The sequence below is a fragment of the Cucurbita pepo genome, chromosome 12, assembly GCF_057944985.1.
Source record: "Cucurbita pepo subsp. pepo isolate OVF chromosome 12, ASM5794498v1, whole genome shotgun sequence".
Lineage (NCBI taxonomy): Eukaryota > Viridiplantae > Streptophyta > Magnoliopsida > Cucurbitales > Cucurbitaceae > Cucurbita > Cucurbita pepo.
In genome coordinates, this window is record NC_141809.1 from 10,805,154 (window position 1) to 10,832,849 (window position 27,696).

Here is a 27,696-nt window from a genome sequence, read left to right on the forward strand (position 1 = left end):
TCTTTAAAATTGATATATGACGTCATCTCATCTTCACCGGGTGAGGGCCCAGATGAAGAAAAAGCTCTCCGCTGCACTCTCCTCTTCCCTCCCCTCTCCGCCCATTCACTTTTCCATCCATTTCGTCTATTTGAATCTGAGGGAATCCGGGGGCTCACATGGCATTGTCTTCTTCTCCGGCGAGACCTCCAATTATCCCTCTCTTCTCACTCCTTTTTCTCCTTTTTCTCTTCCGCATCTCGTCTGTCTTCGCGGGCGATGTCTCACTCGATGACGACTCCGCTCCTAAGTCCGGAAATTGCAACAATCCCTTTGATTTGGTACTTTTTCCATTCTGTTATTTAATATTTCATTTGAGTCGATCTAATTTTGGGGTTGTTGATCATGTTTTTAGACTTGCGCATGATTTCTGAAAGGATTTAGCTAAAGTATGAACAGCGTTCTATAAGGCTATCTCATGCGACTGATTTTCAGGACTACAAATTTATACAAAGTAATTACTTTCGATTTGTTTGTTGTCTAATATTAATATCACCTGTACTTTTCAATTGCGATTCTGGTGAAAGTAGTTTGGATCAATAAGCTTTGTTGGAAAGGAATAATGCTTCATGTTTATATGGTTTCACTATTGCCTTCTACTAGGATGAATATGATTGCATTAAGGGTTGTTTCTAAAAGCTATTTTGCGAATTTCATGGGAGGGGTTCTTGACACCTCCTTGAATGAAATCTGTGTTTGCTTGTTCCTAAGAAGGAAGGGGTGAGGAAAGCCAAGCATTTCAAGTCCATTAGTCTGATTACGAGCGTACATAAAATCATTGCTAAGGAATTGGCCGATAGATTAAGGAAAGTCCTTTCCTTACTGACACAATTCTTTTATTCTTAAGGAGCCTTTATTTTTCGGGGACAAATTTTCAAGCTCTTATTGCTGCTAATTAGGCTACTTACGGTTATAGGAGCCATAGTCAAGACAATGTTTTCTTTAAGATCAATTATGTCAAGTCTCATGACCACGTGGATTGGGATTTCATGAATAACGTGCTTTGTAAGAATGCTTGGGTTTTAAGTGAAGATCGTGGATATGCAATCATATTAAGATGATTAATTATCTTATCCTCATCAAGGATAAGTCGAGAGGTAGGATTCTAGCCTCCAAAGGCCTTGTTGATGGAGGATATTTTGAGTGGATTGTTTCCAAGGTAGAGGAGAAAAAAACATTCTTGAGGGATTTTTCACTAACAAAGAGGAGTCTTCTGTAAATCTTAAAGGCATTTTGAATTCAGATAACATTGGAAAATGTCACTAGTTTTTTGGCCCCTTTTATCAAGCAAGGTGTCACTCAGAATTGCAGTGGACAAGTACTATCTTCAGAAGATCCAAATTTCGTTTCATTAAAGGAAGCATTTATTCGTTGAAAGACCTTCCAACTTTTCGTTCTCTCTCTCTCTCTCTCTCTCTCTCTCTCTCTCTCTCTCTCTTTATGATGATGATTTGGATGTTGCTTTTGAGTTAGTTTGAGTAGTGTGGAATCAGTCCTACAACCTATTGAAAATACCTACTGTTATTGGTGTTGAAGATTCTTTTGTTGATGATTTAGTTTCATTATTTCAGTTGATAGTGAAGAAGGGATTCCTCTTCCTCCTCCTTCGTCAGTGCCTTGTAAATTCGCTTATCTTATTGAAGTTTGTGACCTCGAGATATGAGAAATTCTTTCCATGATTTCTTAAGGAAACTATTTTTGATGTTTGTTTGCGCACTTCTTCAAAGTCTTCGAAAGCTTTTAATTGGTGTTCTGCCATTTCCGCAGCTTGGACTGCGTGGTTCTCCCTTTCTTGTTTTGGGTCTTGTAATAAATTATCATTTAAATATTGTTTAGTTGATGTAATTTTATTTTAATCGTTATTTTTTAATTTTAAATGAATTGGTAAAATAAAATTACATTACTATAAAATAAATGTTCATTTATTATTGACTATTATTTATTTTACTTAGTACTTGTATCGACATAGTATTTAGTAATTCATTTTAGTTAGTTAAAAATATGAAAGATTCTTGACTGTCTCTATTAAACAACATCAACTAGCTTCTGATTCTGATTTCAAACAACTTCAAGTAAACAACAATCAAATAATATTCTCATTTTGATCGATTTTATTTCAATTATGGTAAGTAAATAGAGTCTCAAAGGGGAAAAAAAGCTTTGGTGTTAGTTTAATGGGTCTTGGTCACTAAGGGTGAGTTTGGGATTGAAAGTTTAGGTCCCAAGTCCCAACAAGATTGCGCTGTTGTATCTCTTGTCCAAATGGATGTGATGCTTTTGTAGGACCTTGATGAGCCGAGGGACAAAACTATTGTGACTACTTACAGTCGTAACCTGAACAAGCAAGATTTGAATTTGACCTATGTGGCATTTTAGGAATGCATAAAATCTTCACACCCCAATTTCTTTTCCATGTTTAACTCTTGGTTGATGATTGGTTCGTTGATCATTTTGAATGTTGGATCAACAATGTTTTTTTTTCTGTAGTCTCTACGATGTTTCTTTAGCTAAAAGCGCTCTGCTTCTTTCTCCTTTTATTCAAGTGATCTTCCTTTGTTGACTCACTTCTGGGAGCGTTATCTTGCTAGGGAAGTAAAGAAGTTGTAGTCTTGAGTCTTTGAATAAAAATAGATTAAGTTGTAGTCTTGAGTCTTCTGGCATGTATTCATGAAAGCCTTTTATTCATTTATTTTTGCATCTTCTTGTCTACCTCCTCCTTTCTTTTATGCTCTAGAATATTATAATTCTAGAAAAGGTCAAATTCTTCTCTAGATTGGTAGTGGGGAGATCTAATATAGTGAATTTCATTCTCATAAAGAAAAAACAACATGATTTATCTAAAATGTCTTCTTTTACTGCTTGGACCTCAGTAATTCATCTTTATAGGCGCATGAGGATCTTGGATGCATTCTTTGGAGGTGTTCACTCTAGAAGTTAGGATTTTAAGAGTTGAGGTTGGTGTTGTATGACTTGTCTTTCCTACAAAAAGAAAGTTTAGGGCGGAAGTCGTGAAGAGTTCAACACACCTTGGTGAGGTTGGTGCCAAAGCCACTATGACTCTGACTTTAGGAGGTTGTGTTGGTAGGAGTGAACAACATATGAGTGCTAAGGTACATGAAAGGTAAATGTGCAAAGCGTAATATGGTGTAGAGTTTAGTTGATCCCATGTAGGGCTGGTGTATGTAAGGAGGCTTCCACTATTGGGGAAAAATGCACCATGTACCGTGCTTAGCATTAGGTCTAGCAAGAGTTGCAAATTGCAAGTACAAGTCAAGTTTTATTATAGTGATGAACATCTAGATTGATTTTCTAGCTCATTCAAGCACCGCATATGCCATACCTGAATTTTATTTAGAGACCAAAGTGATGGAAGACAAATGAATCAACATAAGCAATTAATTAAACAAAAGCAAAGAGAAAATCAATGGGAAGATCCTAGGAAATTGATTTCACCAACCAAACATACAAATCAACGATTATCATTTATCCTTTAAGTCAAGAATGCACATATTTTAATTGCCTCTCTCAAGCGCAATTATACCTCTTTGAAAATCATGAAGCTAATATCTCTGTTCAATTTCCTTAGCAAACAAAGACCTTTAGTCGATTTCTTTTAACAACCTCCATAGAAATCCTAAATCTCTGTTATTTCTTTTATTGCATTACTTTTCATTTTCTGTCTTTTATTTTGACTATCGGAGTTTTTTTCACTTGGCACTAGTCTTTTTTCACTACATGGATAAAAAGTTTTTTCTCTTGTTCAAAAGAAAAAAAAAAAAAAGAGAAGAAAAGCAAATAAAAATGTTCAATCTCTGTTCTTTAAATTTCTTCAATCATGCTCCTAAGGTGCAATCTAAACCACCTCTCTCAAGCATAAGAATCAAATCTAAATTTGTGGATTTGTTATCAAGAGATTAGAAGTATGGCTCAGATAAATATGCAAATAGATTATAGAATAAATAATCAACTTAGTCAATAAATTAACTCATAACATCCAATGACTATATCAATCCTTAAGAACTAGAAATTTAGCTATTCATAAAATCCAAACGGTCGAAGTCCAATAATAATTTCATGACAAAACTAACAAAGTCAAAGAAGTTGAGGGAAGCTTGACAAAACTAGTGTGTTCGCATTGAGTATCCATTCCTAGTTCAATTTTCATGATCCTAAATCTTGAAAATCTCTTTTCTTGGCACTAAAATATCTTCTTGCCCTTCAGATTTGTTAATTTCCCATTTTTCTTTCTCCCTCAATGAATTCTCCATCATTTGTATTCGGATAAGCCTCACTTTATGAACAATTATGCTTAAATAAACGTCTCAATATTGTGCTTTATTTGATGCAAACTTCTCTATTTATTGTGTCTCGATGCACTAGGCTAGCATTGAGACTCTCCACACTCAGGTTAGGATAAGCGAGACTTCAAGCATTGAGATCAAGGAACATCTCAACACCACCCATTCGGTTTTGGAGCTTTATGTGTCTCTTGCACGGCTAAGGAGGGTCTAAGTCGCATCTTAGCGTTGCTTCCTTAGTTGTATACGTGATTTGTGTCTCGTGACTTTTCAGATGACTTGCTCCTCTAATTGGTGGCCAAGACATCCAGATTCCTTGAGACACTGTCTAATTTCTTTAAACATGATTGAGACGGTAAAACCCTTCGAAGGATTCTCTGGTTAAAATATCAATCTCCAAAAAACAGAGATCATGGGCATCAATATTAGATCATTGAAGAATTTGCTAGCATATATGGTTGTAAAAAGGGAGAATGGCCGAATATGTACTTAGGACTACCTCTATAAAGAAATCACAAATCCTTTTCCTTCTGGATTATTATTGAGAAAATAGAAAGAAGGTTGTCAACATGGTCATCATGTTGTACTTAAAAAGGCAGAAGACTTACCTTAATACAAGCCACGTTATCCAACCTCCCTACCTACTACATGTCTCTATTTGAAATGCCACAAAAAGTGGCCGCGGATAGAAAGACTTTTCAGAAATTACTTGTGGAAAGATAGCGTACACCTTGTTCGTTGGAATATTATAAACCTCCCAACAGAAAAAAGAGGCCTTGGTCTTCTCTCGATAAGGAAGAACACAGCTCTCCTCGCCAAATGGATATGGAGATATCATCATGAAGAAAAGGCCTTGTGGCGAAATCTTATAAAGGCTAAATATACTCCTACATCAAACAAAGATCACCCCCTCCATCTTCTATGAAAGGGCCTTGGAGGTACATAAAGAAACATCAAGATCTCATCACCAACTGAACTCGCCATAAGGTGGGGAATGGCGGAAGCACATCATTTTGGACCGACCCTTGGATTGAAAACACCACGCTAGCCTTGAAGTATCCACTTTTGTACCAGCTCTTTCATAGAAAAAAAGCCACAATTAAAGAAACGTGGAATGTTGTCAACCAATTTTGGGACCTGAAGCTTGGTAGGAATCTAAAGGATATTGAAGCAACGGAGTGGGCCGAATTTAGCCTTGACCTTGTCCCTGTGGTATTGTTAAACAAATAAGACTCACTAACTTGGCTCCCCAGCGCTGATGCGGCCTTTTCTACAAAATCCTTGATGATGGACATGGGGAAAAAGTAGAAGCAATATATCCCACGCTAGCAAAGACAATATGGAAAGGACATCAACCTAAAAGGGTGAAGTTCTTCCTTTGGGAAATAGCGCATAAAGCCATCAACACAAGTGAAAATCTTCAAAAAAGAATGCCTTACATCACTCTCTCTCCAAATTGGTGTCCACTATGCAAGAAAGAAAACGAATCACAAAGTCACTTGTTTATACAACGCACATATGCTCAGAATTCTGGACAACGATTCTTAATATATTCGGATGGCATCTCACATTTCCTAGGGAGGTAAAGGATTTTTTGAATATGGCCTTAACGTACCACCCTTTCAAGAAGGGAAAAGCCCTATTATGGAAAAACCTCATCATGACTTTCTTTTGGAATCTGTGGAAAGAAAGAAATTAGAGAATATTTGCAGAAACGACGCAAACCTACACAAAACTTTTCGACAATGTTGTTTACCAAGTTATATCTTGGTGTAAACTATCTAATATTTTTACTTCCTATAGTTATACCTCCCTCATTGCAAATTGGGAAGGTAATTTGTAAACACCATGGAATATACATCCCTCTTGTAAATTTCACTCATCAATGAAATTGTCTCTTATAAAAAATTTCTTTAATTCTCCCTCAAATACTAACTCCCTGCCAAATATTTGATAACGTACATAATTCTGGTCTAGATAGCACAAAGACTAACAAGTTTAAGATATAATTATATATAAAAGTAGACCACAGTGTGCAAACATCATGAACAAAGTCTAGAGTACTTATGCGAGAATGTGTGAGAGGGTATGTGTGTATGATGTATGCCATACGAAGTACTTTTCTTTCAGGAAATTAGATGGATATTTGTAGGTCAAGGTATTTGTTGAGATGCTCTGCTGGGTGGTGCAAATTGTCCTCTAATTGGATGTTTGAAAAATGGTTGAGTGGCTGGAGATGTGGCTGGCTGGAGAACATCATGGATTATGGGAGAGATAGGTAGATGCATGAATATAACCATGCCAATTGGAGTTATCTAAAGGGGTATGGTGTATGTAAGGGGTGTGCTCCTATGTCTCTCTAAAAAGGTCAAATGGATGTTAGATTTTTGGTCCCTAAAAAGGAGCTATGAGAGATCGGAAGTGCGGCCTGGGTTGCATTGGGTCAAATTGCATGGCCTAAAGCTTGTTGATTGTGACATTGTGTTGGACTGTGGAGAAGATCCACGCCCCTTTAGCGAGGTTGACGTGTACATTCATTTGCAAAGAAGTATTAGTGGAGATTTCAAGTCTTTGGGTTGCTATGATGGAAGAAGTTATTATTCACCCCCTTTTTAGTGTAATGGGAAAGTTTCTTGAACATATGCTTTGAAAAGATTAGTTCATTTATGGGCATAGTGGGTTCTGAGAGGAAGATTGGAGCTGGATATATGTTGGCATCTCTGTTCAAACTTGTGTTTAATTCTCTTTCAACATTCATGTTTAATTTTGTTGTGGCATTATTTTGTTTTTCATTCCTTTACAGCTGGAGCTCCTTGTTTGGCTTATATTTTTGTATGACTAGGTTTTATTTGTTCCTCTTGATGGAAGTATTTTACTTTTTAAAAAAACTATGCTAAATGACGAGATATTGACTGCCACATTTTTATAATGTTTTTGTGAGGTGAAGCATTTGAACTTCTGAAGGCCAAGCATCATAGTCATATTGATTTCCCTCTGAGCATAAAGAAACTAATTTTGTCTTTTTGTTGTGCATTTTTCAGGTCAAAGTTAAGAGCTGGGTTAATGATGCTGAAGATAAAATCTTTGTTGGTCTAAGTGCAAGATTTGGGGCTTTGGTGCCCTCTCAGGCTGAAGATGCTCCCAAATTGCCAGTTGTTGATATGAATCCTATAAATGGATGTTCTAGTTCTTCTTCAAAGGTAATGATTAATTATTCCTGCTGCCATGATTGTTAAATTGACGTTTAGCTTTATGTAACTACATTTGACACATTATTATACTTTTTGTCTATATGATGAATATATCTCAGTTTATTTTATAAAAAAGTGACATTATTATACGTTTTCTATAGTCATGATGATGTCAATTAGTGCTTTTGTATAAATTTCAACTGTCCATTGGAAGTCATCTTGATACTTTTAACCCATTTAGAAACCTTGTACATTCATTTTTCATTGTTTCAAGATTTCAATTGCAATTTAAACTGGTTCATGGACTTATCTAGTCTAGAACTACTCAGGTGTTCTCGTCATGGAGCATATTCTTTATTTTTATTTTTAAATTTAAAATTAAACCTGTTATTGTGGTTGCATATGTTTTCATGAGTTCATACGTTATTTGAAGTTAATTAGCTAATTGATTTAATCGGACTTCTTTGCCCTTTCAGTTTTTTGAGATAAACCTTTTAGACATAAATACGTTCATACTGTTCTTAATTGATGTGACATCACTCTCGTGTCTTCCCTAGTTATTAATGCTTATAATTTACCACATTCTCTCTGCAGCTATCTGGAGCAATTGCCTTGTCTATACGTGGTGAATGCGACTTCACAAATAAGGCAGTAGTTGCACAAGCAGGGGGCGCTGCAGCCCTGTTGATAATAAATGACAAAGAAGGTTCACATCTTACTACAACTATGCAATTTTATGTTGGGTGCATAATAGATATTTTAGTCCTCTAGATTTAACTTAAGGGTAGATAGGGTCTTGGATCTAGAAGATGTTAGAAACACTTCCAATGAATAGGGGCAAGCTACTTAGAAAATGCAATAGATTTTGTGCATGTGTTTTCAAATAAATTTATTTTCGTAGGAAAAACAATTTGGACACACCCTGTCGTTTAAGTTTGAATTTCAACCATGGCTTTCATTGTGTTTTTCTGACCTTATTGCTGCCCCCTAAACCAAAATTTCTTCAAGGAATGCTGCCTTACTAAATACATGTTTTGGGTGGAAAAAAATCTTGAATAGAAAGGGCCATTTTGCCGAAATACCGAAATTGGGAGTAAATGGAGGTTTAAATAAGTTCGTATAACTTGTGGGTGACAATAGATACAGATGGTAGCATTTCCTCTCTCTTCTTTAAATACTATACATACGGATAGTACCCAAATTCTTCTGTTATTATCTTTTGCGAACACTTTCACAGTGACAAGTATGATATTTTAAGAGCACTTCAAGGTATAAAGGGGTTGTATAAGGTGGGTGTTTTTCGAAGTGCATTTTGAAAAATGGACTATAGACACCTAGTCAAAGTTCCCCAAATGCCCTCTTATGAGGAATGGATTAGAGTTAGAAACCTACTGATGGGTAAATGATCATCTGATACCTTCAAGAAAGTCGAGGGGTGATGTGATGGCCACATTTAGACAACCAACAAGACTCTCTCGAATGGATATGATGAAGGTCAATGGTTAAAGAAAATAAGAAGGGGTTTCTCCCATTCCTCGCATCATCATTAGCATCTCCAACCTTGGTCTATGTTCAACCATTTTTTTGACGCTGATTACTCCATTGGTTACTTGGATGGAATCCATGGAAGACCACCACCATCGACAAAGGAAGCTGTTGACACGCATGCTGCTTGTGAGTTCTCTCTTAACAAAGGAACATCAAGGAAAGTTACCCATGTGCAAACTATTCAGCCGTTCCATCGAGCTCCCAAAACTGATCATTCTTTGGTACTTGTTGCAGTGGCTAATAAAGAATTGCACCCACCTGGTAATCTTATTGAACTATTGCCCCCTCTCTTCTACAATCCTTCCCCCTTCATCTGAATTGCCTCCTACCCTATCTTGTTCTTCTCCTCAATCATTCAACACCAATGTGTACTCAACTCGTCTCAGCTCACAACATCATTATCTGCTCAAGCCAACACAACCTCCCCCTCTCTTATCAGACCCGCGTAAAAAACCCATTACCGAGATCGCACTACCGTTCTTACCTAACCCATCACCTATTTTCCCCTACTTGACCCAACAACTTTTTTGCCAGATCCATCTCTTAAGCCAGTTTTCATCCATAACAATCGTGCTCGCCTATCTTATTATCCCCTTCTTCATCCCCCCTCCCTGCCATCTTTATCCACCGTTTTCAAACCCCAAGACGCTGAACTATCCTCTCTTCACCTGGCCATTAAAAAGTCAACCACTGACCATTCTTCCCTCTTGCCTAATCCTTAACACTGTCCTACAGAAGTTTATTTTCCATCGCAAACCATAGACAGGTCCTAACAGAGAAATTGGGATCATAAGAGGGCTTGGACCATGGATGAAGTGAGTTCGTATAGAAGGACTTCCTCTAAGAACAAAATTTCTTAGGAAAAAAAGTTTCCTCCATTGACTGCCAGTTTATTAAGTTCATTCATTTGGAGCTCCGGCCATATTGTTTGGTTTTCCTTGAACACCATCAGATCATTGGGTTGTATTCTCATCATGTGGAACAAGTTAATCTTTAACATTTTGGAAGATATCCTTATCCTTAACCTTTCATTGATTGACGGTTTCGACTATGGATTACAGGAATTTTTGACCAATTCTCAATTGAGAGATCATAGTTCATTGATCTATTGGCTCTATTGAACCAAATTAGGTTATTAGGGTCATTTCAACATAACCAGGAGGTCCTATGCAAAATCCAACCACAAGCCACTTGCTTGAGGCATAAAGGTCTTTAACAGATTTATTGAATCCGTTTAGTTGATTGATCTTCCTCTTGTGAATGGGAAATATACCTGGTCAAATAGTCAAGCCAGGATTCTCATCGATCAACTTTTAACTACTTACAGTTGCATGCACAAGTTTGAAAATGCTATGGTTTGATCAATATTTACTCATATTACCTCAATCACTACCCAATCATGCGGCTTTAAAATTCAACAATGTCGACCATCTCACCACTCCTTTGTACAACTTTTATGAACTTGGTGGAATCAAACCCTTTTGATAGATTGACCCGGGCATAGTTTCATCCCAAAGCTTAAATAATTTAGACTGACTTTGATTGAAGGATACTGCGAAATGAGGGGTGAGTTTAGTTAATGCTTCTGCTATTGACACCAAGTTTGTGGATTTCCTTTCCAAGCTCTTCATGAAGGTAGAAAGAACGGAGATTTTTGCCTAACATCAATGATTGGAGTCCTATATAGGACCTACACATAAATACCTTGGAAGTTCCTTTTTTTGAGGACGAGATTTATAAGGCATTAAAGGATTTGGGCTCCAAGATCCCTTTGACCAGATGGCTTTACGGATGAATTCCTTAAAAAGTCATGGAACCCTCAAGATGTGTTCAATGAACTTTTTAGGAATGCCACTATCAATTCTAGCCTCAATGAAACATCTGTCTAATTTCGAAAAAGAACAGTGCCAAGACAGTGGAAAAATCCATTCTTCTTTTACCTTTCATTGAACTAATAAGCCATGACTTCACCAAATTACTTTTTGCTTTATGGATTCTGTAGTGTGGGCTTGTTGTGTCTGCCTGCTTTGCAGCGCCTGTTAATTAATCTTTTCCATGATTGTTTATGGACATAAGGAGCGACTGTGACCATTAGAGATAATTTTTACCATGAGTTTATGGCTGGTAATGTAAGCTATTCATAAATAGTTGGAGGATTTGTCACAGATTTCACTTAACTAGGGGTGACTTCTGCCGCAGCAATCTTTAGCCATCACTGTCTTTGTGAGGAAGATGATACCTAAACTAATAGAATAGCAGTACCATGTTGCTTGAATACAATCTAATACTCTGATTTCTCGTCTTTTGGATATTACACATCGACAGTATTTTCTCAAAGCACAAGCCATAGACTTTACAACCTGTATACTTTTTGGTTCTCTTTTCTTAGCTTTCTTTTTGTTTTTTCCCCACTATTAAGTTCAGACTTTCTGTTTTTTTTTTCAACATTGAGTATACTTTATTTAGAAGTAAAAAATAAAAGATAAATACTCTCTCTCTGACATTTTGATGTATTTGTTATATCCTTAACCCTGACATAACTTGCTTAGCCTGACATAACTTGCTTGGTTGGACAGAGCGTTTTAAACTACAGTGTAAAATTTGAAGAGAAACTTTCACGACTATGCAGTATGTTAAGTCATGGAAATTTCTTAATCTTGAATGTATGAACGTCTTCTCATATATTACTTTTATTTAGACTTTGCATTTTTTTCATGTTGTGTATCGACCCTAAATTTTCTACTTAACCTAAGTTTGCTACTGTATACCTATCATGAACATTTAATGTGGCAATAATTCAATTTAAACTTTATAATAAAATTAACCTTAGTCTTGCATGCTTCATTTAAGGCCCTTAAACAAACTAATACAAGTTGAAATAAAAAGAAAAACAATACAAAATAAAATGTCCTATACTAACCTATATGTTACTAAATGGAAATGCAATTAACCTATGCTAACCTATAGTCTACTAATACTTAAATACGAAACTATCTTAAGCATGTGCCACGGTCTCGTAGTTGTGATGCCACCGTCAGCCGAACAGAGGAGTCTTGCCTTTACCTAAAAAGTAGAGTAGCACATGGCTTGAATATTTTAAGAAATACTCAGTAAATGACCTCCCCTATCGGGGTTAAATGCAAACACATAGAGTTTCATGCATGGGACCTATCATAATAGTCTATTTTCCTACAACGGCTTTCTTAACGAGCAACTTGGATGTGTACTTAATTTCCCTACACACGGTCCACATGTGCGAGTATGGACACACCAGTCTGTTTGCACACCTCCTGGGCCACTTTCTGGTCTGGCAAGCATTCTTTGGTAGCTGTTGATGTCCGACACCTGTTAGGAGTGGTGACCGTCACGACAGGATTATGACAAACATAATAAACGTTACCCTGCCTAGTAGTGTACACGTTTGTACTATCGTGAAGGAATAGGGGTATCCCTCGATGCATGAGCACACAATAATGCATGAGGTCCCAACATTTTTCCACTTTTATTATCATTAGTACAACCTCGTTAGTGTCTCGTTCATATCATATTGTTTTCATACCATTTCTCATAACATTTCTCATACTTCTCATGCGTATGTCGGGGTTGTATTTCATGCTAGTTTGTAGTTTTGCATGTCAATCATACCATATCATTCATGTCAGATATCGATCATATCATAACGTTTTCATGCTTTCAAATATAATAATCCATATCGTGCATATATCGTATCATATATCATAACAGTCACATAATAAGCCCGAGCATGTCGTCCACATGCCATATCATAACATAACATATCATAAAGCATATCAGTTCATCAAATACAGCATAACAATCACATTGCATAACGTTTACATATCATTTCATAACAATTTGCATATACGGCCTATGACACGTGCGAAACCACGAGCACATGTCATAATACAACCCACAATTATAACCAACGATGGTAGAGCCACTTACATGGTTGACCCTAGCCAACGTTCTCCCTAATTCGAGTATATTAGCTCCCGTTCCTCGAAAGTGCTCCAAACTATCGTCGGTTGTCGTTTTCTATTAGGTCGTTCATCGCCTTTTGTTAGTATTTCACAATTCTAACATAAATTCAACTTAATTTGTGAAATAAGACATTATAATGACCTCAATTACCTTACTTAGGGTCAAAACTAGGTTCGAGAGGGTAAGAACGGTGAAAAATGGCTATTTTTCCCTTTACCGAGTCGAAGGAGCCGAATTTGAGCCGCGGAGCCAAGCTAAACTGTCTAAGACAATTGAGTCGAAGGGCTGCTCTTTGCAGGTGGTGACACGTGGCGCAATAGAAGGCCGACGCGTGTGTACGCGACTTTGGGTCAAGGCGCGGCTCGCGGGTCGTAGGTTATTACGGTCATGCTTGTCCAAGATGTGCTGCTTATGGCCGCATGGTAGATGTCCTGGTCTTGCTTCTCCAAGATGTGTTGTCCATGGTTGCATGCCCGTTCCAAACCCCTTTTACATGCTTTCATCCTAGATAGGTCTTTACCATTTTATGCTGGGTTAATACGGGGGTGTATGACCGTTCACCAAAAGCATGTCTACACCCGCCAGGGCTAAAATGCCCCAAAATGTACTATAGGGGGATATGACTAGTAGTCACTACTTCCTACCCTGAGTTATATGCTATTTAAACTGTGTTATTTCTATATTTGTTTATAGTCATATAATGTTGCTTTCTTCAATTCTTCAAATCGTTTTCAAATGTATTTCCTCGCTCACGTTTTCTGAACATTTTCTCGCAACGTGACTCGAGGCCCGAGCATATGCCGACATTGTCTGTGACGTCCGAATTTCTCATGGCTGACTTGTTCGCTTGGTTAGAATAAGTGCCGCAAAATCACTGTTCTGCTATCACAAGAATGCGATTGTGACACGGGTCACGACTGTTGCAGGTTGCCTGGGCTGGCTGTGTGTATTGGGTTGTAACTAGGCCTCGAGAAATTTGGTGTGGGCTGCAGGCGTTCGATCGCTATTGGGTTGCTGACGCGACGGGCTGAGGAGTGTGATTGGGCTTTGGGTGCGTCTTCAGGCCGTGTTTCTGTCGCAGGCTTAGCCCGAAGGTAATTGGGTCATGAATAGAGAGATTTGGATATAGGGTTGTTGATTGGGTATCCGATCCGAATCCGACTTGGATCCACGAGCTTCGTCTTCTTCACCCTAGATTTCACGATTTTTCCTCCACTAGACCTATTATGCTCATTCTTCATCTACAAAATTGGATAGACTCAGTTCAACCATCATTTCATGTGTTACAAGCTGATTCGATTAAGGAAGGACCATTTGGAGCTTCAAAAGTGAATATGTGCATGGTTGAAGTAGCAGTTGAAGTAGCAGATGAAGTTGCAAGCATCATTTTATGAGTTGTTGGAAAACTTTATTTATTTTTTAATTTCATAAAGTTTGTAATGGTCAAATTGACTTCGTCTTTTGTGGAGATTTAAGGAGATCGAGATTAAATCCTGGCCACTAACTTCTTCTTCTGTGGGGAGACTATAAATACCCACAAATTATTATGTAAAAATCTTTGTGATGAATGAAATCGATCTCTCTAGTTGAGACTTTCCTCCTTAGAAATCCGAGCATCATTATTTTCATTTCTAAGTTTCATGCAATTCTTGGGGTAGATTGCATCCGAGCCATTCAATCAAGCTCTGATCAAGTTCGATTGTGGAGTGATTCAATTAAGTTCTTGGGATAGATGGCATCCGAGCCATTCAATCAAGCTTCGATCAAGTTCGATTGTGGAGTGATTCAATTAAGAACAAGGTTTCAAATCTTACTTCTAAATCTTTGATCGTAAGAAGTAATCTAATTTTAGCCTGATCTCTTGGTTGATCCGAATTTTGTATAAGGAGGTGTTAATTTCTTTGATTCAAGGGTTCTTGCTTGAATAAAAGCTTGAATCATTAGGTTGAGGATTAGGGTTGCCTTATCATCTCTCCTCCAATTCGATGACGTTTTCGATGGTTTCTCGACCGCCGTGGCGCTATTTCGGTGTACCTTCCAACCTCACGACGTCACCGGTCTGATTGAGTGCCTAAGAATGTAGATTCGTTCCATTTTTCCCAACTTCCCAAACCTTCAGATCTCGCCGACGACTTGCAATGGGTTTTCTCTCTCTCTTTCCCGTTCTCTCTCTCACTCTTTTCTCTTATTTTTCCTTGTAGGTAGGCTTTGGAGTGTGTGGTAAGAGGTTTAGGGGTTGTTTGGAACACTGTGGACATTAAGTTTCTTTGGTTGGGCTCGCCGGATTTGCTTCGGATTTCTCTCTCTCTCTCTCTCTCTCGTTTCCTCTGTGTTTCTCCCTTGTAGGGTGTCTGGAGCGTATGGCAGAGGATGAGAGGTGTTTTTGGTTTTGTCTTGGTGAAGCAGGAGTGTCGGGAGGGAATGAGACCGAGTTGGGCGCGAGAATTCCGGCGCCTCGCCGGAATTCTCGCGTGTTTTCGTCGACCGCGCAAATTTTATTTTATTTTCCCCTGCTGTCATTACATGTTGTTTTCTGCCCATGATATATTTTTCTAATGCTAGTAGAAGCATTATGTCTGTCATCTTAATGAATAAAGAACTATATGCCCATATTTTCTTTTATTTTTTCTCAACGAAAGTCTGCTTTTTTCCTTAAAAAAAAAAAAAAAAAAAAAAGAAAAATGCAAAAAAGAATAAGAGCTGTAGTTTATCCTAAGTGCTTTTAACTCTCCATCTATGTTCATAATGCTTGGTTGAGGAATCTAAAAATGTAATTTATATATGTAAAGAAGTTAACAGGCTACATGTTCTGATGGGTTTATCAATTTATTTTTAGATAATGAATTTGGAAACTGTTTCTCTGTTGATTTAGATCTTTACAAGATGGTCTGCTCTGAAAAAGACATCTCTCTCAATATTTCAATTCCTGTTGTGATGCTTCCCAAGTCCAGTGGAGATGCTCTTACCAAATTAATAACTGACGGAAAGAGAGGTGAGCCTTTCTATTTATGCAGATTCGAAGTTCATTGAAAAACATGATCTGTATGTGTTCTTGCTTACTTGGTATGACATATTTAAGATTAAACCTTAAGCTAAAAATGGTTGTATTGTGTATATATATAGATAAATATGCCAAAATGATTGACTTGAATCCTGCAAAATAAGAGGGCAGCCGGCTCTAAACCCTTGGGATATTTGAAATGGCCACTGATTTTAGAACCAATTTTCTGAGGAATTTGGGCGAGGTGACCTGTTACAGGTGCCATAATTATGCCTAGAAAAGTAGAAGTAGGGGTATGGCCATACAACACCTTAAAAAGGAGTCATCTAAATGGAAGTATGAAGTATGATTAGAGATGCTGTTTAATCGAACTCTGTCTAAGCTATCCATTGAGCCCATCGTTTTGGATTGGTAGTGGTTGTTTAGGATAGTAAATTGGTTTTCAAACCATAACTATCAACCATTGTTTGCTTCTCGAGTTGGGGGTGATACATTGTTCCTCACTTGAATTAAGTACCCTGACATTTTAGTAATTTCTCAAGGAGCAAAGAACTCATAAATCTTGCCTTGGTTGGCCAAGGAGGCAAACTACCTAAGGAAAAATTTGGGCACTATAACAGAAGGATATGGTTCTTGAAGGGTGAATACATTGGGTTTAATTTTCTAAGAAGGGAATACATAGGTTTATTTATGGAAGCTATCAACCACCATGAGAATTAAAGACCACGGGAGGTGAATAATTACTTCTCCTTTTTTCTTCTCTTCTTTGCCTTCGACACCTTGAAAACACTGAAGAACTACTAGAGAATCCAACATAAGTAAACACTCTGTGGAAAGCGAAGTTATGAATCATAACTGCATTTCGAGACACTCAAATAATTATTTTGTTGGTAAATGTTGTTTTCAAATAACGTGTCAAGTTCTAATTGTCTTTACAGTGGAACTTCTATTATATGCGCCAAAGCGTCCAATTGTGGACTTCTCTGTTGTGTTTTTGTGGATGATGGCCGTTGGAACAGTTGCATGTGCTGCCCTTTGGCCAGAGATCACTGCTGAGCGGACTGAGGAGCGCTATAATGAATTATCAGCGAAGGTGCGCTCATAATATTTCGTTGTGGGAGAACAAAATACTGCATCTAGATGTAAAGAAATTTTTGATAATTCGATTACTTTTTTATCCATAATTTGGGCTCTGATTGATGTCAAGATCATGCATCTGAATGAGTACTCAGTTTTTGTTTTATTTTCTTCATGTTTTTCTGCAAATCATGCCTAGAAGGCGTAGGTTGCTTTGCAATGGGGAATGAATATTTGTTTCCAGGTTACTCTAGATTGAAAAATCTACCGTCTGTATTTGTAGATTGCACGTCACTATGAAATTTGTAGCTTAAGTGTGGACTTGAAGGATATGAATGGTTTTTCCGTCGTATTCATTTTATATTTCTACCTTTCACTTGGTTAGATCTTCTTCTTCTGGAATGATTTCCTTTTTCTCTGGAAATTATGCTTTGTTCCAATCTTACGAACAGCTCTTTTTTTTCCACCAGGAATCTTCCAGTCGTGAAGCAGCCAAAGATGACTTTGATGATGAAACACTCGATATTAATGCAAAGAGTGCAGTAGTATTTGTCATTACAGCATCTAGTTTCTTGGTGCTGCTATATTTCTTTATGTCTTCTTGGTTCGTTTGGCTGTTGATTGTTATGTTCTGCATTGGTGGTGTTGAGGTAATGACAATAACATTGCATGTATATTTTGACAACTGTGCTAAACTAGGATAATAATTTTTTGTTCCAAGGAAATTAGCATAATTTTGGAAATATAGTTTCTTTTCCTGATTGATCCTCAGCCTTGGGTGTAACCTCACATTTTCTCCAGCAAGGATTATACTTTTATATATTTATTTATTGTCTGAGAAGAATGGAGCATGAAAGAATCTACATTTGAGAGCTACGCTGTTATTTTTGTTACATTTACTTCTAAAGTTGTGATCTTGTAGTGCTTGTGCATTTCTCCAATTCCTGCCTGTCTTATTATTTGATAAATAGGTATTTGTTTGTTCAGAAGGAAATTTTATTTGTTAATAAATTGTTTCATAAATAATTTTTCTTTTCAAACTTTCGAATGTAGTACAAAAAGTTCTAGGTCAGACTGAAACCACCATCTGTTAAGAAGGTAATTTCGGTCATGAAATCAGGATAATGGACGATCTTATAAATGGAAAAAAAATGAACCATTGTTTTATAAATTGGACTTCTCTAATACTTGCAGCTGTTGCTTTTGTGCATGCACGATTTATGCATATCCACTTGAATTTTATTCTTGACAAGGCTTTACTGTGGGATAGCTTAGTCGTTTTATGAGATTAGTTTCTGTCTATTCCATGCAAATATTTTCTTTTCAAACCGGTGGTCATTTTGTGTGGCTTTATATTGCACATTGATATTTTGCAGCAATCTGGTCACTTAAATGTGTTTGATAGTTTGTAAATGTGTATCTTTCAGGGTATGCATTCCTGTATATTAGGACTGATATTAAGGTATGCTTGCTTGCATATTTCTTCCTGCTAAATTTTTTATGAATTTCATTCTATAATTTTTCTTCTCTCTATAATTTATTAAGCAGAAAAGGCAAAAGTTGTGGGCAGAAGACTCTGAATTTGCCTTTAGTAGGGGAGATCTCTGTGCTTTCACTTGTTGTGCTGCTTTGTTCCATGACTTTTGCAGTCGTTTGGGCTCTGAATCGGCGTGCATCATATTCTTGGGTTGGTCAAAATATCCTTGTAAGTATACTTTCTACTTTATTTTTTATTTTATTTTATTTTATTTTATTAAGTTCTTCTAATTAATCGATGATGGAGGTGGGAGAGTTCTTTCATGGGTATTTTTGGAAACAAAAGGCCATGTATATCTACTTTCTTTTTTTATTTGGAGATGAGAAATCATTTGAATTCAAATTGGTAAAAATATTAAAGTTGATATAAGTATTTATTGTAATTAATTAGCTAAAGTTTTTAGGTTAACGGGTGATTTAATATGATATCAGAGCAAGAGATCCTGTATTTAAACTCTTGGAATACTTTTTCCTTCCTAATTAATATTGAATTCCACGTGTTAGGTCTTCTACACATTTTTAAGCCATAAGTGATGGAGAGTGTTAAATTAGTGATATAAATTTACTGTAATTCATTAGTTAAAGCTTTTGAGTTGATTGGTGATTTAACGTATATTTAATTATTGATATAATTAAATTGAACATAATCCATCCATTTAAACTTTAGGATTGATTGAGAACTGAACATGGTATCAAAGCAAGAGGTCCTATGTTCGAACTTCTGTAATGGCATTTCCTTCCCAATTAATTATTTGTTGGATCTTTTACAAATTTTCAAGTTCACAAGTGAGTGGAGGGTTAAATATTGATATAATTAAAATTTTCAGAATCGATCAGCTTTAGCATTTGGAACGTGGTATTTGTCTTTAAGATTACGAGTTTTACCTTTAGTGGTTTCCTAATGAAGGTATTAATGCTTTGGGTTTTTCTAGATAATATCAAATGCTGTCGGGTTAGTTCCCACGTATGATGTTAGTCAAGTTTATATATCTGTTTTGGTTGTAATGCTCCTAGTTGAGCTTGTTCTTTTGTTTCATTTTTGTTCCTTTTCTTCTTCACTCCCTCGGGACTCGGGAGTTCGATTCCTGAACATGAAAAAAGGAAAAAAGAAACAAAAGAAATCAAATGCTGCAAGGCTAGTTCTCACATATAAGTCAAGTTACATGACAAGGAAGGTCCAGACTCCTACGATTATAAAGTAAAGTGAGCTTACCTTTGGTTTGTTGTCATCAATGGTCACAATGCTGTCTAGGATCTAGAAGAAAGGAGTGTGGGTAATAACAAAAAAGAAATAAGAAAAGATAGTGGTCACATATATGATGGGATACTTGCGTTTAATGGTGAATGGGATAATGGTAAGAGTATGTGCCTAATATCAGATGATGAGGGAATATGTGCTTTACATCCCCCAAAGCCAAGGACTAAAGGAAGAGACCCATTTTGGCAGGAATAGCTCAAGAGCTAGCTATCGAATTGTGAAATCAGCAGCAGAGCCACATTTACCAGGGGAACTGCCCCCATTTTACTCATTTGTACATTCCGCAGTTTTTTTTCTGAAACTATGCTGCTTCACTCTTTATGTCAATTTCAGTGTATCGATTTTAATGTCTGATTCTTCTTAATAGGGTATTTGCCTGATGATAACAGTCCTGCAGATGGCCCGATTACCTAATATTAAGGTATCCCAAAAAGTTCATTGATTTGGTTCATATTTCAAGGCCCTTACAATCTTAATTATCTCAGGTAGCAACAGTGCTTCTTTGCTGTGCATTTGTCTATGACATCTTCTGGGTGTTCATATCACCAGTAATTTTCCATGAGAGTGTAATGATTGCGGTAAGCATTATTTCTTTTTTCTGTATATTTACTTTAGAATTTAATTCCAAATAAAATTCAAGTAATGTTATGATATAATATTTGTAAGAGAATGAAATGAACGGGTTTCGAGTAGCATGTTTTGGATGCCACCTCTGTTTTAAGCCAAGTTTTGGGTTCTCTTGTTGTATGTGAAGAATTTGGCTTGTTCGGGTTTACTATTTTTTCTTTGTGGCACTATATTTGAAGCTTACTTGTTGGTTGTATCTTCCTAGGATGTCTCTAGCTAGAAAATAAGCATGACCAAGATTGGACAGGATAGCTTCCTTAATTGAATATAAAATTGATTTTCCTCCACGTATTGTTTGTGAGAAAGAATTTTATTCTTCTTTCTTTCTCCCCCGTCCACCTTTTATTTCACAAAGAAAATAGCTTGATTATGAATATCCTTCGGTTACTATGCGTTCCAGTTTTACCCCTCAAAGCCAAATAATTATGGATTGAAGCTTCCAAGCCTACTATTTTAGATATTTGGTTAGAAAGGAACTAAAGGATTTGGTTGGATGCTTCTGAGATATCAATATCAAAGCTTCTCGCAGGTGTTCTTTATACAAATTATTTGTTGGAGAAGAGAGCATTTTACCTCCGGATAGAATATATAAGATATTAGCTTTCTTTTTCTTAATGGCCATAATCAGATGAAAGAAATAGGAAATTATATCACCATCTTTCAACCATTTGGTCTTGTGTTTCTGTCTCCCAAGTGTCTCTTCCTTAGCAACCAGAGAGAGAGAGAGGCTGCTCTTTCGAGGAATTCCTCAGGATTTTGTTTTTGGGAAGAAGGTCTCTATTTTCCCCTTGCTATCTACTCTGGCATTTGAGTAATAGTAATAAGGCAACTCTAATCCTCAGCCCAATGCTCTAAGTTTTTTGTTAAAACAAGAACCCTGAATCAAAGAAATCAACCAAGAGATAAGACTAGAATTAGATTACCCCTTAAGATTGAAGATCTAGAAGCAAGATTTGGAACCTTGTTCTAAATTGAGGCTTGATTGAATCGAACTTGATCAAAGCTTGATTGAATGACGGATGCAATCTACCCCAAGAATTGCTTGAAACTTAGAAATTTGAGCATCATCTTTGTCATTAACTTTGTCATTTCTAAGGGTAAAAGTCTCAATTTGAGATCTCAATTTCATTCATCCAAAAAATCTCTCTACATAGTTATTTGTGCGTATTTATAGTCTCTCCACGAAAAAAAAACTTTCAATTCTTCAAATGCTGGCCATAATTTACTCCCACTCCCCTTAAATCTCCACGAAAGAAGTTAATTTGACAAATAACTTCCCACCCTTTTGCCCACTACAAGAATTATAAAATTAAAAATAATAAATAAAGTTTTGTAACAACTTATCAATCAACTGCAATTTATAGCAACTTCATCCGCTACTTCAATCGTGCAAATATTCACTTCTGAAGCTCCCAATGGTCATTTTTCAATCGAATCAGCTTGTAACACATGAAATAATGGTTGAACCGAGCCTATTCAATTTTGTAGATGAAGAATGAATGCTTGTTGAATCTTCTTATCGTGTAATAGGTCCAGTTGGAACATTTGGAACACCGTGATTCTTATCAAAAAGTCTATTAGGTTAGATTCCTATTAAACATTAAATTGAAAACAACCTATTAGACGCATTAATGGGGTTAGTTTGTATATCTCATGCAATTTCTTTCTACTTCAGAAGTTATTTAGTAATTCTAGTTCATTTCTTTGGGTATGTTCAGCTAGTTCACACTATAATTCCCAAGATTGCACTGAAATTTATCCGACTAAAGCTTGCCTTTTAAACAACCTTATGCTGAGTCTAGTATTAGATATAGATAGAATATGTTTGTTCCTTCTTATTTTCTTATAATGATGCATTTCAACGAAATGCGAAAGCATCTCTTATTCTCTATCTCTTAAATGGTGTGTGAAACTCGAGTATTTTTTTTTCTGTGAACACGAAGGTCTTGTGTTTTTTTGGCATTAATGGAATTCAATCCATGGTATTCAGTCTCTTAAGACCTATTTAGGTGCTCAAATTTAGAGTTAAAAATAAAGGTAGGAACAATTGTTTAATCTAGATCGGTTTGATTTTGATCCTAAACAAGATAGTCTAGCACCTCCGAAACTAGTTCAGTCCCCCGTAGGAGCTGTTTTTTTATTTATGATGCATCTACTCTGTATAATTGGGGGTAGATAGGAGTTAATCCATAATTATGTTGGATTCTTTTGTAACTTTTTCAGGTTGCCCGAGGGGACAATAGTGGTGGAGAATCAATTCCAATGCTTTTAAGGGTTCCTCGCACCTTTGATCCTTGGGGTGGTTTCGATATGATTGGATTTGGGGATATACTCTTCCCTGGGTTGCTTGTTTCGTTTACTCACAGGTACTGATGTCACATACATTACAATGTCTCTGTTGTACTGTTTGTTATCTCTTGTATGTTTTACAATATATTAATTATTATTATTCTTGCCATTTTACCTGTCTCGTCCACATCAATTCTATCCCTCCAGGGAAAATAAACTCAGTTCTCGGAATTTTAATCGGAATTTTAAAAACAAAACAATAGAAGTAAACAAGTAAACCACTTAAATGGAAACCTGCTTGAACATCTGACTCCGACAATGTCTGAATCACGTGCCAAGTCAAGATATCAAATATTTGGGTCTTGAACAGGAATAAACTTTCTGCAGTGACCTCGTACATTCGTCTTCCACCTCCAAATTCTTTGTAGGACCTCCAAAAATGACCTTCGAGCGTTAGGTTTGTCGGTTGGTAGAAAGAGGCTGAAGTTGGGTTGGGTTCGCACAAATGTTGGGGTAGATTAACAGAAAACGTGCCTGACGAGGTGTCAAATCGAGTTGCGCAGGTGCCAAGTCAAATGTGTTTTTTCCCACTTCTTCACATGCACACTGCGTCGCATTCTAATAGTTTTTAGGCCGGGTCGCATAGCTTTTGGGTTAGAAAAGAACACACGATATGCACTGCTTTCCTCTACACGTGTGCAGTCGTCCTCCTCCCTTTACAAAATCTTCGGCCATACTTTGGGTTTCAGCATCATTTTTTTCCTTCTTCATTCGTGCCATCTTTTTTAACTACATTTGTGCTCAGAGTTCCACTGGATGCCAAGTTGGGATGTGCCGGTATAAGTTTGGTTGCTTCTTCCTTTTTGCTTTCTCTTTTTCCTTGCACTTGGGTGTAACTCGTCACTCTTTGAAGTATTCTTGCACGATTTCATGGCTTGCAATTTTCGTGTAATTTGTTTCTTCTTCACACTTCTTTTACTATACGAGATCTTGGGTTTGGGTAAATTTTTTATCTTCTTGAATTTTGCTCACATGGATACTCCATTGGGTGAACTGATTTTTTCCAAAGCATGATGAGGCCCTTCATCTCCTCATTGATTTCCTCCATCCAAATTTTGTTCAACTGCAAGCATCGGTCCATCTTGACGAGGCTTCCACCTTCGTTGGTCGTGAACCATATTATGTATAGGAGTTTCAAGTCTTGAACGTACTTCTAGTGCTGCAAAATTCCATTCTAGGCAAATTTATTGAAAATTATTCTCTGAAGGGAGGGTCCCTCTTTGTAACTAGGCGTGCATTGTTTGGCAATGAGCACAAGTCACATACCTCACTCTTGCTGCGGTCGTCGACAAAAATTTCCTGGTCTATCTGCAGCAACCAACTTTGTCTCTTGGAAACTCTCTTATACCAAATTAGTGTAGCCTAAAGAGAGACTAATTCTTCAAGAGTCTAACCAAGATCTTTATTATCAATGAAGCAATTATTGATTACAAGAGGGAAACCCTCTATTTGTAGGGAACTTACAACAAAATATTTAAAAATATTTAGAAGGAACTTAACGAGTAAACCAAGAATTACCTCAATTACTATGGTAATTCACTACATCAGAGGGTGTAAGTTTTTTCTGCAAGTTAAACTATTCACCTTCATTTGAATTCAACTTCTATAGTTAAGAAGATGCCTTGTGTCACAATCGCGGTTTCTAGGCAGCGGATTTGACGATTGTGCGGCATTCACTCTCAGCACTGAGTAAGTCAAGCCTACTTCGAGTCACGTTGCCTACGGTCGGGTAACGTGAATACAAACCTCGGGTCTCAATTTCAAGAGAAGATTTTAGAAAGCGGGGGAGAGAGGGCAACAACGGCGGCTTAAACAGTATATAACTTTTCGGTAGGGAGAATTGGACAATTAGTCGCATCCCCCTATAGTACATTTTGAGGCATTCATGTCCACTAGCCATGACTTCGCCAAAACGTCATACTCTTAAAAAAGACAAGAAAGAAATAATAAAACATGAAAGCGGTAAAAGAAAGCAATAAAGTAGTACAAGGCAAGGGTTTCGGCGTGTCACGGGCATGCGGCCATGGGCGACATGCCTTGGACAAGCATGATGGTGACACCTTGCATGCTCCCAGATTAGTGGAGCACTTCTTGGACCACTCTTTTTTACTTTAACTTTGTAGGGGTTTCTTTTTTAGTTTCTTACTTCACTGGAGTTTCGATAAGATTTATTGATTTGATTGAAGTAAAAACTTGTCTGGAGAAAAATATTAAGCACTGGAGCTATGGTATCCATGAGAGCAATATTTTCATATAGGAAATACATAACATAATCGTTAAGGCATCTATTTCCTCTCTGAGCTTACTTGAGGTCAGAGGTTCAAATTGATGACTGTGATACCCGAATATTCCCATCAGATAAGCAGGATTTGCATGATGAAAACTTAACCATGTTTTGCATTTTGAACTGTTAATAATAATATTCTGTATTTACGTTAATTTTTTTTTGTGTAACTCTGTTTTTTAGTTCGTTCTTTTTATGTTTTGTTTGTTGACCAGATTTGACAAAGCACTCAACAAAAGCAGGTGTAATGCATATTTTCCTTGGTTGGTTGTTGGTTACGGAACTGGTGAGTACCTATTCAGCACGGTTTTCTTATTTTTTCATGTCAGAGATGAGAACCTTCCTGGCTTGTTTAAATTTTCTTATTTGTTGTGGACTGTGTCCCCTGAGATAGGATTGCATGACTATTCAACAATATACTATTATCACCTCCGTTTTCTTAGTTTCTTTTTTCTTGAGACATGGCCTTAACTCAAAGACGACCACTTTTGTTAAAATATTACTATGTATCATCTCAATGTAGGATATCCTGCACATTTTTGCTCGGATCTGTGCAGCTAGAAGGCGGGCAGGGAATAAGACTGCTTCGATATTTCTGTGTCATCTTATATGACACCTAGGGTTTAAGAGGGTAGGGAGTGGTCGTTTGTGCACTAGGTATGAACAAGGAATGGCTCTTGGTAAAATAACATGTTCAAAAAATGCTTAAAAGAATCATTAGTTCTCACCAAGCAAAGGCATTTCTTCCTTTTCAATGGCTCATTTACTAGGAAATTCATGGTTAAACATGTTTGTCTTTTAGATGGGTAATCTCGTAGAAAACCTTTTGAGGAAGCATGCAAGAGAGAGCATGTGATAAGCCCCAACAATGCTAGATTTTGCAAAGCTAGAGGTTCTACAAAATTTCACAAATAAAGCTAACTTCACGAAGTAAAGGTATTTCACCTCTAAAACTGGCCAAAGAACGTCGACCAAATACTCTGATACCAAATGATAAGCGCCAACAACTTTGTCTTGCTTCTTGTAATTGCTCCTTCGGGTACATGCAATTGATTAGTGATTGGATTCATATCAACATGCTACCACCTATTTGGTTTCAGAGGATAATTGTTCGTTTTTTAAAGCTACTCAAGCCAGCAGGTGGGATTTCTAAGTTGTTGAGGATACTAGGTAATGGTGGTGCTTATTAGGTCCCAAATTTGAGGTATTACGATTGATGTTGGCTAGAGAATATTTCATCCAAAGAAAAAAAAAGAAAAAAAAAAGAAAAAAAAGAGGAATATCGACCCCAAATACATTCCACCCCTCAAAACCTTTCTTCATAACCAATTTCATACGAAATTTCTTGGATATCGATATATGATGGTGGATCATGAAAAGAATCGAGAAAAAAAAAATTAGTTTGATACAAAGAAAATATAAACAAGAAATTAGGCATTAAAAATACAATACTTTGTGTATGCCTAATCTATGGCGGAGGAAAGAGGGAGAATTGCTTCAATAAGAGATAAAGGAGATTAGTTGGAAGGCTAAAACTATCTTATACTAACTTGATCAGACATTATTTATCCAATAAGTATATCATGTGGCTGTTTGTGTTATCAGTTCTAGTTTGATAAAGTTTAGTTTTCACTAGGTACGTGAATACGAAACCAACTAGGAGATATTTTCACAAAGACGTTAAATGCTGCACGTTTAGACTTTCCTTGTGACAAGTTAATTAACATATAGCCACTTTGTTTATATATATATATATATATATATATATATATATATATATATATATATATAATTGACTTGAAATCTTGTTGTCTATATATTACATAGTTCTCTGCCTGGGTAGTTCAGAATGGTTATACTTGACCCCTTTTTGTTTAATGATATTGGATTAAACTTTTTCAGGTCTGGTGTTAACGTATTTGGGGTTATATTTTATGAATGGACATGGTCAACCTGCACTCCTTTATCTTGTTCCATGCACCTTAGGTAAACACAGTTTTGTTCTTTAGTACAAGTCTGAAAACTACAACTGTGGACGACCAAGTCTTATTTTGTTTTGATTTGGTTGGTTGCAGGTGTTACTGTTGTTTTGGGTTTTATGAGAGGGGAGATTAAACAACTTTGGAATTATGGGACAGAAAATTCCTTGGATAGGGAACCTTCTTCTGGAGAAGCTTGAAGTGTTAGCTCCCTCCCTTTCAAATGTAGGTGTGTAAAATAATGTCTTTTCGTTCTGTGGTGAGAAGGGCACTTGTTATGAATGGTAAGGGCTGTCTTCTTATAATTGTATCATCTTCGTCAACACTTGATGTATGTAAGGGGGGATTTAGTTCTTTAATTTGATCAGCTTGAACCCATGTGGCCATCAATTATAATTTGTTTTACATAATTCATATTTGAAAGAAAGAAAAAGAAGTTATACCACCATTTCTTTTTTCATTCAACAAGAACCATATTAGATGGTGAATGTATTTTGATGCCATTTCTGC

The 27,696-nt window shown here is 36.7% G+C and overlaps 1 protein-coding gene across 1 annotated transcript; it reads left to right on the plus strand.

The window, feature by feature from the left end:
• Positions 1-37: 37 nt before the first annotated feature.
• Positions 38-27,634, plus strand: SPPL5 (SIGNAL PEPTIDE PEPTIDASE-LIKE 5). The gene is made up of 14 exons (XM_023693386.2): positions 38-320; positions 7,379-7,537; positions 8,123-8,234; positions 15,948-16,067; positions 17,015-17,169; positions 17,624-17,803; positions 18,581-18,615; positions 18,702-18,858; positions 20,315-20,368; positions 20,433-20,525; positions 22,798-22,940; positions 25,423-25,493; positions 27,110-27,193; positions 27,283-27,634. The coding sequence occupies exons 1-14, from the start codon at positions 159-161 to the stop codon at positions 27,384-27,386; spliced, it is 1,629 nt and encodes a 542-aa protein (XP_023549154.2). The 5' UTR covers positions 38-158; the 3' UTR covers positions 27,387-27,634.
• The last annotated feature ends 62 nt before the right edge of the window (positions 27,635-27,696 follow it).